The sequence below is a fragment of the Neophocaena asiaeorientalis genome, unplaced genomic scaffold, assembly GCF_003031525.2.
Source record: "Neophocaena asiaeorientalis asiaeorientalis breed wild unplaced genomic scaffold, Neophocaena_asiaeorientalis_V1.1 scaffold550, whole genome shotgun sequence".
Taxonomy (NCBI): domain Eukaryota; kingdom Metazoa; phylum Chordata; class Mammalia; order Artiodactyla; family Phocoenidae; genus Neophocaena; species Neophocaena asiaeorientalis.
In genome coordinates this window covers 2,344,164-2,361,037 of record NW_020173396.1, presented here as the reverse complement: position 1 = coordinate 2,361,037, position 16,874 = coordinate 2,344,164, and the positions used below count along the sequence as shown (strand labels likewise).

Below are 16,874 nucleotides of genomic sequence, written 5' to 3'. Positions count from 1 at the left end.
AAAAGATGTTATATAATAGAGTGGCATTTTCTAACTAATGGGACAAATATTAGCTTACTCAATAAAAGGTCAATTGGGGTGGCCCTCTTAAAAAAACAAACGAAAGTTAGATCTCTAATATGTAATACATTCCCATGGGTCAAAGATCTAAGGGTAAAAAAAAAAACTCTAAAAGAAGATAAGTGGGGAAGGCCATTCTAAATATGACACAAAATCTCCAAGCCACAAAAGCAAAGATTCATAAATTTGCATGAAAATACCAATTTCTACGTGTCAACAAACACCAGGGCAAAGTCAAAAGACAAATTATGAAAAGGAAAAAAATATTTGTAGCTTCTCTAACAGACAGAGAGCTAATATCTAAAGTATGCCTGTAATAAAAAAGACAACCAACCAACAGAAAAATAGGCAAAGAATAGAAATAAGAAAGGTCATGTAAAGGAAATTCCAGTGGCTATTAAATATATGAAAATATGATCTACCTTACTCATAGTAAGAAAAAAAACAATAATAAAGTATTTTTTATCTACCCAGTTGGCAGCAAATGTGAGGCCATGCATTGCTGGTAAGAGTATAAATTGGTATAACTTCTTTAGGGGTAATTTGGTGGTATCTAGAGTAATTTTGCTAGATATAGTCTTGCCCCAGTAATTTCACTTCTAGGTGTTTTTTTATTTTTCATTTTTAAAATTATTTATTTATTTATTTATTTATTTGGCTGTGCCACACGGCATGTGGGGATCTTAGTTCCTGGACCAGGGATCTGTGCCCGCCACAGTGGAAGCGCAGAGTCTTAACCACTGGGCCACCAGGGAAGTCCTCGGTGTCTTTGTTAAATGGAAATAAAGAGAGCAAGCTGTAGAACATCTTTTATAGTATGCTACCATTTGTGTGTGTGTGTCAGGGGCAGGTGCTGGGGAAGAATATAAAGTTTGTAGAAGCCTATCTGTCTCTCAAAGGATACATAGGTGGTTACAGTAGTTGCCACCAGGAATGGGTACTGGGTGGCTGGGGGACTGGGAAAGGAGAGAGACTTCATGCTCACTGTTAACTGTTTAGTACCTTTTTGAAGCTTGTACCTTGTGCATGTATTACCTATTTTAAAAAATAATAATTTCTGCCATATCCATGGTCTGTGTACCATTAAAATACTCCAAATACTCCCATCAAATACATCCAAATGATCTATATTCCATCAAATAAAAATAACTCATCAGACACCATCAAATACTCAAAAACAACTATTTTATGGGTCATAAGTAATAAAAATTGTTAAAATATTTTATATTCCATAATATTCAGAGGAACACAACTTTATATTATAGTATTTGATTCTACCCTTTTAATATTTCGGTTAAGTTGTCAGAAGTTTATAAGAATAAGGTCTTGATAGTAATGAGTTTGAAAATATGTAATTCTATAATTGATATTTTATTTTAGAAGAGTACATTCTTTAACTGAAAATCAGTAATTATTAAAACTAATGTTTAAAATGCATAATTAATCATGATCTTTTAACATATTTCTATATAGCTCTAGAACATTATTTTCTTATTTTTTTTCAAATATTTTATGGATCAGAGTGGATTTTAAGCCACTGATCAATGGCATTTTCATACTTCCATGGTTCTTTCAGCCAGTCCTGATGCCACCTAAGATTTGCTATGACATTTGAATAGTTTTGCCCTATACTTTGTTTCCACTTGATAAACTGCTCTTTATTGTATCGGTGGACAGAAGCAGAAACCTTAGGGTAGTTTATAATGGAACGAAGCTTCTGATCCAAAGAAGCAGTAACTTCTGGAAATTTTGTAGCAATATTTGTTAGTTCATCTGGATCTGAGGAAAGATCTGAAAGAAAAAAAAAAAATTGAATACCTCTCAAAACAATTATGTAACCGAGCAGGACCCTGTGGGTACCTCTGTCAAGTTTATGATTAACCTCCTTATCTGAATCTTTAGTCCTTTTCTCATTCAAAACTTGTTCTCCTCAAGATTGAGGAGTATCAAAGAAAAGGGGGGAGTTGTAACCGAGCAGGACCCTATGGGGCCTTCCTGGGACGCAAGTTCGTGTGCCTGATGCACAGTGGGGCTATAAACACACTGAAATGTCGCAGTTTGGAGCAGAGAAAGGTTTATCGGGTGGCTCACGCCCTAAAACCCCCTGAGCTCCCGGAAGAGTTTAGGCAAAGCATTTTTAAAAGCCAGGTTGAGGGAGGGGGCTCGCAGGGTACGTGATCATGCACAATTCTCTGATTGGCTGATGAGGGAACAGGGTGGTGTCACAGGGGTTAACTTTATCAGTCCTTAGGCTCCAGGAGGCCTGGGGCTATGTGCTCACGGTCATCAAGTAGTTATAACATCTTCCATTTGGTGGGGGGTTTTCACAACTGTAAAACAACTCAGGAAATGTGCATCAAATACTGTTATTTAAGTACTTCAGAGAGGAGCTAAAGCAGAGGATATGGGGGAAGGCCTGTCCCAGGAAGGCCCCATAGGGTCCTGCTCTGTTACAATTATCTGCTTAAAAACCATCTTTTAGAATGTCATTACTCTGTGACGAATAACATATTAAAATTTATTTTTATTCTCAGTTCTTTTTTTTTCCCTCAGTTCTTCTTAGTATAGTAAGCTAAAGGACAGTGTAAATGGAAAAATAATATACTGAAAGTTAAACACCTCTCTAAATGTATGTCCAAATTATCTTCCTTCTTACCATCATCCTGCTATCCCTTTTTTTTTCTTATCTATTCTTAGATGGCTTAGCCACAATTCTTCCTATCTGTGATGCCTTGCTTACTTTGACATGCAAAAAAATATGTATTTATTTATATATATATATATATAGTAGTGCTTATATTGTCCCATTTCAACAACCCCAGATGTTCCAGCTGAAGAATTTTTTATATAGTGGAGTCAAGTTCTTGCAACTTCACTTACTCCTAGTTTTTTTTTGTTTTTTTTTAAATATACGTTAGCATCCTATGCTTGAATTTTTGAAAATTACATTCATTGATTGTGTCTATTTGAGCAAATAGCCATGGAAATAAAAACTCTCAATCACTATCATCAAGAAAATGATAAATATTTCAGATAACATAAACACCCCTTTTACCTACAATGTAGGAAGACAGAGGATATAACTAGGATGCCAGTCTAATTGGAAAAATCAAAGATCTTATGACAAGTTACTTAAGACAGTAAATGAACAATTCACAGTGAGGGAAAAACCCCTACAGGCCTATTTGAGTGCATTAGCCAGAAGATCCTGAAGACATTTATGGTTTTGCTAGGTGATTTCAGATGGCACCTCTTTGGGAAAGGGAAGTCAGTGAATAAACCCCAGAATACAGGAAAGGCAGGCTCCCCCACTGATTCTTTGACAGGCACATCTCCTTTTTGCAGAACGTAACCAATGAATGAACAAGAGATGCCCATTATTCAACAGAATGAAAACTTAAGGACTTGTTTTGAAGCCAAGAATCTCCTCCTTTTAGAGTTAAGGACAGGGGGTGTCAATCAGTTTGGCCTCTGAAGAATTATTTTGAGTTAATAATTTTGACATTTGTAACTGGGAAAAAAACTTAGGGAGAAAGGAATATTAAAAATAGCTTTAGCACATATTTTATGTGCAAAAGGAGGACAAAGGATAAGTAAAACCATAAATCTAATAATGCTGCTTAAAAACAAATTCAGAGTAGTGAATCTAGCAGGCTTTTGTAGGGTGGAAGGAGCATGGATTTTGGAGTCAAACCTGGGTTGAAATCCCAGTTCTGCCACTTCTGAGCTGTGAGACCATGTGCAGGTATCTGAACACTAGTCTCTGAACTCTAGTCTTCTCTATAAAATAAAGATGATAGTAACATCTTGTAGGGATGGGGTGAACATTAACTAATAAATGTAGAATGTCAGGCTCCATAAGAGAGCAGTTAATTTTCCAGAACAACTGAATCCAAGGTACAATAAGAGGGTGTTGACTACTGATTGGGACCGATAACCATGAGTATTGGAAGACACCTTGATCAGAGAAAACAATGGTGGCAATCTTGAGACCCAGATCAAAAGGCTCAGGGCACTTGCTTTGGAATTCGGATGCTGATTTGCAAAGAAGCTGCTCCTCACAAGGGCCACCTTTTGTAAACTGGCCTAGCATGAGAAACTGCAGACATTTATTTAGATGATTACTGACTCCCTTGAGCAAATGCTGTGTAGGTCAACTCATTACACATAATCTATACTTAAAAAATATATCAACAAATTTACCAAAGAGTTGAGGCAATACTGAAGCACCATCAGAGTAGGCTATATACTTCCATTGGTTAGTTCGAAGCATGTAGGCGGAAGCGTTTACATTGCATCCATGGAATTCACTCAGAATCCAGGGCGGATGTAGGTTTTTGAATTTTCGTTCATTCTTAAACATTTCTGATGACAATGGCAGCAGAGAGTATCCACTCAGGTTCTGAGGCAGAGGAATTCCAGCAATATCTAAATAACACAGTATTTTAAAATAACTCATTCTTTCATTAGTTGAACATTCATAAATGACATCATTAAAGGTCGCAGAGACTAGAGGCTGTATATGGATTTTTGTAAACAGACTGCCTAGATCCAAATGCTTATTACTCCACTAGAATTGTGACCTTGGGCATGTTATTAACCATTCTGAACTTCAGTTTTGTCATCTGTAAAAGGGGAATAATAATAATGCCTGTATTTCATAGGTTTATTTTAGGTTTAAATATGAAAATTTATGTAAAATTCTGAGAACAGTGTCTGACACATAGGAAACCCTCAACAAATATTAGTTAATATCATAAGTACTGTATTTCTAAATGATGGAATGATCACAGGTGTTTTTCAAGTTGGTCCCACAGGACATTAACAAGACCTATATGAGAAAGGAGTCTAGTAGTTACATATGTTTGCAAACAGTGGTTAAAATTAAATAAATTTATTGATGATGTGTATCATAAACCTTCAAGGGTGGTATGTAGTACGCCATCTGTCCCAAAATTACTTGATGACAGAACATCTTTTTACCCCGAAGTACCATCTTGAGGAACTAGTATTTTGCAGAACATACATTGGGAAATCCTGGATTATACTGATTTAGAGAAAAATAATCTATTTTTTCCTTATCAAATATAGACATAGAAAACAATAGCATGAGAAATGTTTAACGTCAAAGAAAGGTTGTATTTTTAAAAATTGCTTTTAAGGTATTTGTTTGGAACTCAAACTGTCTTTTTCCTATAGAAAAATTATCAATCATTGGGAATTCCCTGGTGGTCCAGTGGTTAGGACTCTGTGCTTTCACTGCCATGGGCCCGGTTCAATCCCTGGTCAGGGAACTAAGATCCCGCAAGCTGCGAAAAAAAAATTACCGTTAATTATGGCTGGGTCCTTGCGATAGTTCCGAAAGGAATCTGTAGTTGCCTCCCCTGCAGCTTTTCTGGTTTCAATGTTCCATGTTTTTAGAAACATTAATTTAGAAATAATTAAGTATTTCCAATAAAAAATAGAATGTAATATATCTGCAATGCTTGAAATTAAAATTGAATAAGAAAATTAATTTAACTTGACTGTACATATTTGAGGAAAAACAAATGAATTAAAAGACAATAAGGAAAAAAAAGACAATAAGGAAGTAGACAAAGACCTCTATAAATCTTCTGAAGGTACTTGTTTTACATATAACTTAATTAAAAAATTTGTAACTTCCATTTCCTTGGAAGGAACATATTACAAGTACTAATCTTCTGCCAACCAATCATCATCAGGGACTTTTTTGAGAAAGAGTGAAAGAACAAGTGAAGGAAGGAAGGAAAGAAAGAGAAGTATTTCAGAGATAACTGGTTAAAAACAGAAGAAGAAGGAGCAAAGATGTTAAAGAGGATGTGCATGAGAGAAAAAGATGGCCCAAGACGAAACTAATTGAGCTACACGACAGTAGGGTACTTTCTGTAAGGAGAGAAAGTAGCCAGGGAATAGGCTGGGTCGGGCTGGTCTGTGTGTCAGCTGTCACGGGGCACCACTGCGAGGCAGAGGAAGGGACAGAAGAGGGCTTTGAAGATGGCTGGGAAGCAGGGACCAACTGGCAGATACCCATGACTGGGAAGTTCCTGTATTCAGCAGTTTAATCACCTTTAATACTTAGAAATACCTTATTTCAGATCTGTTCTTAGCCTAATTTTCCTAAAGAAGCTTGTTAGACTAAGAAAATTTAAATAATTCTGCTATGTTTATATGAGAAGTCAGTATTAAACTAGGATGAGTCTATTTAAGTATTAATTTTTTTTACTCAAAAAAACCCACAAAACCCCAGCATCTAACAAACTAGGTGCTGTTCTAGGTGTAGGGCAACAACAGTGAACGAAGCAGATAAGCTCTCTCAGACGCTTGGAGCTTACCTTCTAATGTGGGGAGACAGACAAATATGTCAGATGGTGATAAGTGCAGTGAAGAAAAATAAAGCAGGATCAGGGGAATAGAGAACGATGGCAGGTATGTGTTTATGTGCTGTGTTATATAGTGTGGTCAGGGAAGGCCTCTCTGATGAGGTGACATAGACAGAGACCTGAGAAAGGGCTGGATGAGCTCAATAGATATCTGCATGGGGAGGAAGGGCATTCTCCCAGGGAATAGCAACTGTAAACACCCTGAGGCAGGAAGCTGCTTCATTCCGTTCCCCAAAGGCAAAGGAGTCCAGCATGGCTGGAGCAGAGTAAGTGAGAGGTAAAATTCTACAAGATGTGTTAGATAGGGGAGGCGATCATGTTGGACTCCCAGGCCCAATTAGAGATTCTCGATTTTACTCTAAGTGATTTTGAGCAGAATCGTGACATGTTTGACAGTAACTACTGTATGGTGAATTGACTAAAAGTGAGTACGGGCAGAAGGAAAGAATTAGGAAGCTATTGCAGGAGTTCAGGCAAGTGATAATGTGACTTGTTTCCTGTCTAGGATCAGTAGAATAATACACCTTTGTAAATTGATGTTGAAGAATAAAATCCTTGTCAAATATCCACAGTACTTAATAAATATGTATTTAATCTTTATTAAATTTTCTGTGCTTTGGGAAACTGTGTATTCATTTTTCATATGTTTATCAATTATTTCCTTAAAAGCACTTCAGCTTAAACTGCTTTTCAGAAAGCTCTTTGATCTTTGTTTTAAACCATTTTTCATATTTTTTTCTTCTGGAAAATCTATCGTTAGAATTCCGTGTTAAGCAAGTTTCATCATTCTTGGCAGTAGAAGCAAATATTAGTAGTAACTGCATGATTCTTAATAAAGTGACTTAAATTTAAAACAGTAATCAAATGGGTAAAATGCAGACCTGGATATTTGTGATGGTCTCCTGAAGAAAGATAAGCTTATATTTCTTCCCAAGTGTATGGGTAGATAAGGGATTAGCCTGGTATGGCAATGATGCAAGCTATGTACATTTTTTAGGGCATACCTAAGAAGAATAAAAAATATTAATGATAATAATATCTAACATTTAATTGTTTACCATGTTCCAGTCATTGTTCTAAGCTATGGAATAGCCACTATTATTTCTATTTTATTGATAAGAAAACTGAAGACCAGAGATGTTAAGTTACTGGCCCAAAGGTATACAGTTGGTAAATACTGAAAGAGGATTTGAATTTAGGCAGTCTTGACTCCAGGATGTCTGGACTCTTCAATACTGCTCCTCAAGTCTTGCCTTACTGTAGTTATTCAACTTCCCAATATTTTTCAGCCAGTAAAAACAAAATAGTCTATATAGAATGACCCTCCCAACCCTCCACTAAGATCCTGTGATAAGGAGGGTTTTGCAATTTAAATCGCTAGCAATGAAGCATTCTTTTAAACACAACTGCATTTTTATACAATTACATTTTCACAATTCAAAAAAATTCTGGATTTATCCTTTATGTGAAAAGAAGTTAGGTGTTTTACAAAAAAGGCCAACTATTAATGAAAAAAATTCAACTGAAAATAAGAAGTTTAAAAGAGAAAGTCCAAACAATTTTAATTTAAAAATGAGATTACCTTTATTTCTAACTGAGCTAAAGGATGTTGATACTAGATTACTAGAGAAGAAAATATTTTGGGGAGTAATTTTTTTAAAATTTATTTTATTGAAGTATAGTTGATTAATAGTGTGCTAATTTCTGCTGTACGGCAAAATGATTCATATATATATATTATATATATATATAATATATATATACACACACACATTCTTTTTCATATTCTTTCCCATTATGGTTTATCACAGGTTGGGGAGCATTTTTAAAGAATAATCTATGCAATAATGATATCAACTTTAATAGTATAAAGAATTCCTATTCATAAAATGGCACTCTTCTGCCAGTACTAGAAAATGATAATGTGATAGGACCTACAGAGATACATAGACTAAGAATACTCTTCCTACTTTATCATAAAATATCATTTTATAGAAAATAATCACTCTTCTAAAATACCTTTAAAAACTATTTGTAAATTCAGACCTTTTTATAAATGCATTATACCATCTTAAATTTCAACAAGCTCTTTATAGTAAGGTAGGTTTATTAAAACAGGAATCCCAGTTGGTTTTTCCTATTTAATATCTTTCTATTTGAGATTTTTTGAATCACCATCTTTTATACATTTCTAAGGTCCATAGAATGGAAGGGAAGAGGAAGTCTGGCTTGAGGCTTTGATCTGAGAAATTTAATCCCATACTCTTGTGTATAAATTGGATCCATACAAAACAATACAGCCATGGCTAAGGTAATAAAGAAAGGACCTTTGGAATTCTAAGAATAGATTATATTTTATATCTATTTTAAGCTCCTAGTTGGTTAGAAGAATCACAAAATAAGTCCTTCATAGATACTTTATCAAAATCTATTTATTAAGCTTAGGAAAAATAGAATACACTGTCCCACAGGTCAAATTTTAGAGTTACTAATCACTACTAAAAGTATTGATAGCTTTAAACCCTTCTAGAAGTAAGTAATTTCATTTTACAAGGTTGAATTAAACATGAGATTAAACATAGACCATCAGAATTATCTTTGCCTTATTGATTGGTAAGGCTGTTCAACAAGGCAACAAGGCAACAGACTCAGTTTATGCTAATCCTGGTGTAATTGTTTTTTTTTTTTTTTTGAGAGAAATCTGGGAGTTCTTTTGTTTAAGTTTATTTATTTATTTATTTATTTTTGGCCACGTTGGGTCTTTGTTGCTATGCGCGGGCTTTCTCTAGTTGCGGTGAGCGGGAGCTACTCTTTGTTGCAGTATGCATGCTTCTCATTGTGGTGGCTTCTCTTGCTGCGGAGCACAGGCTCTAGACGCACGGGCTTCAGTAGTTGTGGCACGCGGGCTCAGTAGTTGTGGCTCGCGGGCTTAGTTGCTCCATGGCATGTGGTATCTTCCCGGACCAGGGTTCGAACCTGTGTCCCCTGCATTGGCAGGTGGATTCTTAACCCCTGAGCCACCAGGGAAGTCCCTGGTGTAATTGTTAATAGTATCCTTTTACTCTAAAAAATGTGCTGATCTGGTCAATAAATTAGATAGATACCTTATCTCAATAAACAACAAATCAAACCAAAACAAAAAAATTTTATACGGTTTTAGAGCTTACATTTTCTTTTCAATAATACATGGGAGCCATCTCCATGTATCATTTCACTTTTTAAAACAAAATTGACTAATTTTTACCCAGTTCATTACTACTAGATATTCATACTGTTTCTAATTCTTTCATATAACATCATAATACAATAATATCCATGGAGATAAATCTTTTTGTATATCTACAGGTTAATTTCTAAAATTGGAATTTTCTAGGTCAAAATGTATGCATATTTCTAAGTAATTTGGAATGTAATGCCACATTTGCCTCCAGGAAATCTGTGCCAGTTTATATTCCCAACAGCAGAATATGAGAAGGCCTATTTCCAATATAAGCTTTTCTGCTGTTTAAAAATCTTTGCAAACTCTATGTGTGAAAGAAAATTGGTATCTTCTTATTTTAATATTTTTCAGACTACTGAGTTTGAATCTCTGAAAATATCTTGGCCATTTGTGTGTCTTCTGTTGTGAATTGCTTATTTATATATTTTGGTCAATTTGTTAATAGGGTATGTCTCTTTCTCTTATAGATTTGTGAGAGTTCTATTAATATTAACCCTTTATCACTTGTAAAAGGTTAATTTTAGATAAATAATGTTACAGTGCTGTTTCCTGGCTCCAGCATAAGGTTCTTGTTGAATCCCCCTTGCATCATTCTTTCTACCTTATCTCTGGTTAACATCTGGTTAATAGGATGTTTCAGTGGCTTTTTTTGTCTTTTTTGTGTGTGTGTGTGGTACGTGGGCCTCTCCCTGTTGTGGCCTCTTCCGTTGCGGAGCACAGGCTCCGGACGCGCAGGCTCAGCGGCCATGGCTCACGGGCCCAGCCGCTCCGCGGCATGTGGGATCTTCCCGGACCGGGGCACGAACCCATGTCCCCTGCATCAGCAGGCGGACTCTCAACCACTGCGCCACCAGGGAAGCCCCTGTTTCAGTGTTTTATATAAAGATCCATGCATAGATATTCTCTTCATTCTCCTCCACCAGTCATATAAATGTAACTTTTCCCTTTTCATAATAAAAATGTTCGTTATGAAACACATTAAGCCTTGAAATGTTAATTTCCAGTTTGAAATGTTAATTTCCAGTTTAGAACTGGAGAGACACTAATTTTTGGCTTTACTTACTTTAGTTGGGCAGGTGTAATCAACACATGATCAAAATGCTGTTAATAAAACATGTTCTGCTGGGAAATGTGACTCAGAAGAACTCTATTACCAAACATCAGTCAAAGATAAAAACAAAACAAAAAAAATCTATGTAGAACTATGAGTTTTAAAAAATTGTAATAATTGACAAATTATAGGAAAAAAATCTACAATTTCAGAGAACCTACATAATTTCCAGAAGAGTGGGGAAGGAATGCAAAGGGGTTTCTGGGAATGCTTTGTTTGGCTAAAGAAGTGCTAATTGTCAAGTAACATAAACTAGGCTGGGACAGGCAGGTTGTCCCTCTATGTGGATAAATGAAAATTCCCTCACTCCAAACAACTTTATTTAGTATTTTCTTATATAATCTGTTAAGATATATACATTGTGAAATCTTCCAGTTTGCAGATGACTTTTAACTTTTATGATGTATGAAATGGCAAGTAATGATAATGGTGTATCAAGACTGTAGAGAAGAAAATTTGAATTATAGGCAAATATAAAACAATATTCAAAGAGAAATGATTTAAACAGTGCATATTAATCAACTAACATATAAAGTGACAGAATGAGTAGGAATAGACTAGAACTCACTGCAGACAGATACTGGATTATTTAGCTGCTACAGTCAAAAAGACAAACAAAATGCCAAATATCACTATGAAATATATTGAGGGAAAACTGAGATCATCCCAACCTTTAATAATCTTTTGCAGTTCTGATCAGTGTACCTCAAGAAAGCAGAACAAGGATAAAAAGATATGCAAATTTGGAAATGGGGTAGGGGAAGTTCTATAAGGAAGAACTAAGGGAGGAAACTAAAGAATGTCACTGTAAAAGAAGCATATACTGATAAAGCTACAAAGATGATAATAAGAGAGACACTTAAAATATTTAAAAGAAGACACTTAAAATAAGAGAGACACTTAAAACACAATTGCACATACATTTCTTATAAAAACAGAAATGAGGTGAGGGGAGGGATAGTTAGGGAGTTTGGGATCAACACGTGTACACTGCTATATTTAAAATGGATGACCAACAAGGACTTACTATATAGCACAGGGAACTCTGCTCAATATTCTATAATAATCTAAATGGGAAAAGAATTTGAAAAAGAATAGATACATTTATATGTATAACTGAATCACTTTGTTATACACGGGAAACTAACACAGCATTGTTAATCAACTATACTCCAGTGTAAAATAAAAAGTTAAAAAAAAAAAGAAAAAAAAAAACCCAGAAATGAGGAAAAGTAATAGGGATTGCCTGGAAATTGATAGAGCCAGAAAGTGGCAGAGACATGGCTGTGTGATAATTGCTTTGGGACAAAGGGGAACCAGCAAATGATGAGTAAGAAACTGAAGAGATTAAAAATATACATCAGGCAAAAGAACAACAAAGAAGTGTGCCCAAATATACAAGAGATGTGAAATAAAAGACAAAAGGAGGGCACTGATTTTTTTTTTTGGCCGCGCAGCTTGTGGGATCTTAGTTCCCCAACCAGGTATTGAACCTAGGTCCTCAGCAGTGAGAGCTCGGAGTCCTAACCACTGGACTGCCGGGGAATTCCAGGCACTGATTTAAATTAACTGTAAAGAAATTTAAGACCCTATAATATAGTCTTTAGTTAAATGAAGGGAAAGAGTTTGTAGCAGAAAAAAGGAGATAAAAAGAACTTTCTTATTTCTTTAATTTCCAGATACATGTTTGTTTCGTATTTTGATATGAACATATTAAACACATATGTCTTATGCTGTGTTAGCTTTTTCTTTCACCAAAATCTATTTATAAATTGATGGTACTTTTTGCAATTTATGGTGCCTTCAAACAGAGTATTTAGATGTTATTGAATTTAAATGTTACTGAATTTAAAGTACTCTTCTAAATTAGATAGAAACAGTTCTATATAACTTCTGAATTTACGATGGTTTTATTCTTGTATCTTTAACAAAAACTGCTAACATATCCAGATGTTGCTGTTCTAGACCTATGGTTATGCTAATAGACATTAGAAGCTAGTAAAATAAATAGTACAGAACAATCTAAATATTCTGGGGAGAAATATGTTCATAGCATCAACATTAAGGGACATTTGTAACATTGTAAAAAAATTAGTAGTTTCAAAGTGGATGGAATAATCCAGAAGGGAAATGCTTACATTTTAGGTAGGTGGTGGTAGAGAATCAAATGATACACAAATCATATCTATAAAGTTATAGACCTGAATATCATATGTGGCTTACTTTATTGTCATATCCTGGTTGTGAATCTTTTGAAGGAAAAATGACTAGAGTAAGTGAAGGCCAAAGGAACCTGAGAAATATTATCCTCATTTTTCAGATATGGATTTGACTCACAGTTAAATGAGCTGGTCAAGGGTCATGAACAAGTCCGCAGGGCCTCTGACTATTTTGCTTATTCATTTTCCAGCATTATTACAAATAAATATTTACATAATTGCATTACTTACCAAGCATAGTAGGGTAAATATCCACAAGAGAAACCACATTTGATACTTGTAGGTTGGTCTTAATTCCCGGTCCCATGATCAAGAGTGGGACATGGGCGCTAGCTTCGTACATACTCATTTTATAAAACTGACGATGTTCCATGGCCAGCTCTCCGTGGTCTGAGGTGTATATGACAATTGTTTTCTGAAGAAGATCTAACTGGTGAAGAGCCAAAATAATTTCACCTGTAATATAAATCAAGGTAAATCTTAATTAGCTTTTAGCTCATGTTTTATTCTATCACAATAAGTTCATAAGAACTCTACCCTCTAAGAGTTTGTCAGGATGCTTCTTAACATCAGAATGTTATCTACTGTTCTTTTTTTTTATATAAATTTATGTATTTATTTAGGCTGCGTTGGGTCTTTGTCGCTGTGCGTGGGCTTTCTCTAGTTGCGGCGAGAGGGGGCTACTCTTTGTTGCGGTGCGCGGGCTTCTTATTGTGGAGGCTTCTCCTCTTGTGGAGCACTGGCTCTAGGCACGCAGGCTCAGTAGCTGTGGCTCGGGGCTCTAGAGCGCAGGCTCAGTAGTTGTGGCGCCCGGACTTAGTTGCCCCACGGCGTGTGGGATCTTCCTGGATCAGGGCTCGAACCGTGTCCCCTGCATTGGCAGACGGATTCTTAACCACCGAGCCACCAGGGAAGCCCTATCTACTGTTCTTAAGTAACTTATGCCAGAGTTCATGTGCTTGCTTCTCAGTGGATGGACTAGAGAGAGGAAGGAGAAAATACAATACCCATAGGATAAGTTTCTTTATTTGGAGATCATGCTGGCTTGCTTTCTATGTTTCTATCAGACAATGGGGGAAAACATTACCCCCAGTGACTCAAATGAGAAAGGAAAGACAAGCCTGGATGTCAGCACTGTGCATGTCTCACGAAAGGACTGCTATCACCGTCCACCCACAATTCCTGCCCAGCGGGAGGTGATAAAAGGGTCAGAACCCCTCCTCCTGCTACCTTTTCTCTCAAATTCCCAGTCACCAGATCAAGATCATGCCCATGAAGTTGGCTGAGTGTTATGGAAACCCTACCTTTGAAAAAGAGCTGGAAGCAATACAGATGGTATATGAATGTGATTTGGCATATTCTTGGGCAGTAAAATTTCTCTGACCACTCCCTCTCTCTAAGTGATATGAAACTTCCTCCTCATTGCAATTAAGAGAACACAATAAGGCATAGTCCAGAGAGAAGCATCATCTCTACTTTGGCAGTTTCTGAATCTGGCCTACAGGAGTCTGTATTATTAAAAAAAAAAAAAAAAAAAAAATCCCCCCACAAAACCCACAGGTGATTCTGAGGTCCAGTCAGATTTGAGACCCACAGCTCATGAGTTATTTACGGAGTTCAGACCATCAGGGCATCAGCGTCTTTCAGCTGGACAACTGTAATTGCTTCCTAATTAGTTTTCGTGCCTCCACTCCTCTTTCCCCTTCATAATATCCCTTGTACCACTCTGGTGGCTATCTTTCTAAAATATCTGATCATGTCACACCCCAGCTTAAAACTTTCCCACAGCTTCCCATTGTCTAATTCTTGAGCAAGTTCAGCACCTTCAGCTACCCCCTAGACCTTTACCTTTCACAATCCTGGATCCAATTCTGGATCAATGTACATGAGGAAACTGATTTCAGCTTTAGTTAAGCCTTGCTCTAAATGGCCTACGGAGAATGGATTTGTTTTACACTTATTACATGTCTGGGAGAAGTCAAAAGGTTCTACATCTCATCTGTTTCATCTCCTAGAACCCAAGATGCCTTATAATTAACTGTGTTTGGCTGAATACTGATTCCTGATTAAATCCAGCAAAACGTTTCATTTCCAACAGATGATAGTTTTCTATGACCTTTTATATATATATATATATATATATGAACAAATCTAAGTATCTATTAATTTATGAATAATTAAGATATAAAAGACTTTTATTCTACTATTAATAATGCAAATTATCCAATTTTTATATGTGTCAGGTATCTTATAATTCTAAGTCTGAAGTATCTCAGCAACTGTTGCAATAAATTTTCTGAGGATGTTCATACAAGTCACCAACCAGCATAATCACAGTTTGTTGGAAAAATATTTTACTTTTTCCTCATGTGACTGCTTTTTAATTATACCACTTACCAAGCATAGCATCTGTCTCAGCACACATAGCGTAATAAAATGCTCTAATATCCTTAATTTCTTTTTCTGTAAACTTCCCAGTGCAGTTTTTGGTATAAGAAGAGTAATAATCTATAGGGTGCATTTCTGACAGAGGTGACCACTTTGGGATTTTGATGGCATCATAAGACACCTAAAAAGGGGAGAAAAACAAAGTTGTAATATTCCTCCCTTCCAACAAGAATATATGGTAAACTAGACAAAGTTTAATTACTTAGGTTAGTAGAAAAGCATGGTTGTGAATTATATAAAGAAAATAGTAAATCAAACACATAAATTAGGAACAGATTAGTATTCTCAGTAACAACAAAAGGTATATATCAATATCTGTAGATATAGTAAGACAGTTGTGAAATTATTTTAAAGATTATATATGTCAATTAAAAGCATGAGCTGTATTAGACAGTATTCTAATCCATAAGTATCTAATCACGTTAATATAGTTGTGTGATCAATTCACAACTTCAGAATCAGTAACGTAAGAATCTAGACTCCTTTTTCCCAGTAGTTCACTAGTAAAAATGCCAATATCTAGTGAGATAGCCAAATGTTTGTTAAGAACAAATACAACTTTTTAATACATATAAATGCTTACAGTTTGGGTGAAAACCATTAAGACTAGACTTAAGTCATACATATCTTCTCGTCACGTAGCTTTAATAAACTCAAATATCTACTTAAATTATTTGACTCATTTCATTAGGCTAGTACTGACTCCTGGCAAGTTTTTTAAGATAGAGCCAGTTGGAACTTTTAATTTAATTTATTTATATTTTAAAATTTTTATTGGAGTATAGTTGATTTACAATGTTGTTAGTTTCTGCTGTACAGCAAAATGAATCAGTTATACATATATACACTCTTTTTTTAGATTTTTTTTCCATATAGGCCATTACTGAGTATTGAGTAGAGTTCCCTATGCTATACTGTAGGTCCTTATTAGTTATCTATTTTATATACAGTAGTGTGTAGATGTCAATCCCCATCTCCCAATTTATCCCTCCCCCACTTACCCCCTGGTAACCATAAGTTTGTTTTTTATATCTGCGACTCTACTTCTGTTTTGTAAATAAGGAACTTTTTAAGAAGACATGAAGTATCTAAAACTTCGACACTGTTTCCTTTAAAATAGGGTGCACTACATAGTGTTTCTGGATAGAGGTTTTAAAGTAACTTAAATTTGATTTAAGGTGACACACTTCAAAACACAGGCAGTCCTCGCTTTACATGGTTCAGGTATGCACGGATATCAGTTACCACAGCTTAGTTAAATAGCACCAGTTTCCCAACAACAGGGTTCAAATTTTAATTACTGTTAACCAAAATTTCAGAAATGGAGACCTGATTGAAATAAAAATGTGTTTATATGGGGTTTGTTAGGACTGAAGCCCAAGAGACATGGATTCAAGAAGCACTTTGCAGTGTTC

General features: G+C 35.6%; 1 protein-coding gene across 2 annotated transcripts in view; it reads right to left on the bottom strand.

Annotated features, from left to right (window-relative positions):
• Positions 1 to 1,027: 1,027 nt before the first annotated feature.
• The window catches only part of ARSK (arylsulfatase family member K), a 41,836-nt gene continuing 25,989 nt past the window's right edge, over positions 1,028 to 16,874 (bottom strand). Inside the window, exons 5-8 of one of the 2 annotated variants that reach the window (XM_024746969.1) lie at positions 15,409 to 15,580; positions 13,243 to 13,467; positions 4,264 to 4,488; positions 1,028 to 1,851 (exon numbers count right to left, since the gene is read on the bottom strand). In XM_024746969.1, the coding sequence (XP_024602737.1) occupies positions 1,571 to 1,851; positions 4,264 to 4,488; positions 13,243 to 13,467; positions 15,409 to 15,580 (903 nt within the window). In that variant the 3' untranslated portion in view covers positions 1,028 to 1,570. Of the gene's footprint in view, positions 1,852 to 4,263; positions 4,489 to 13,242; positions 13,468 to 15,408; positions 15,581 to 16,874 lie in introns of those variants that run through there. The other variant, XM_024746970.1, reaches the window with a different exon arrangement.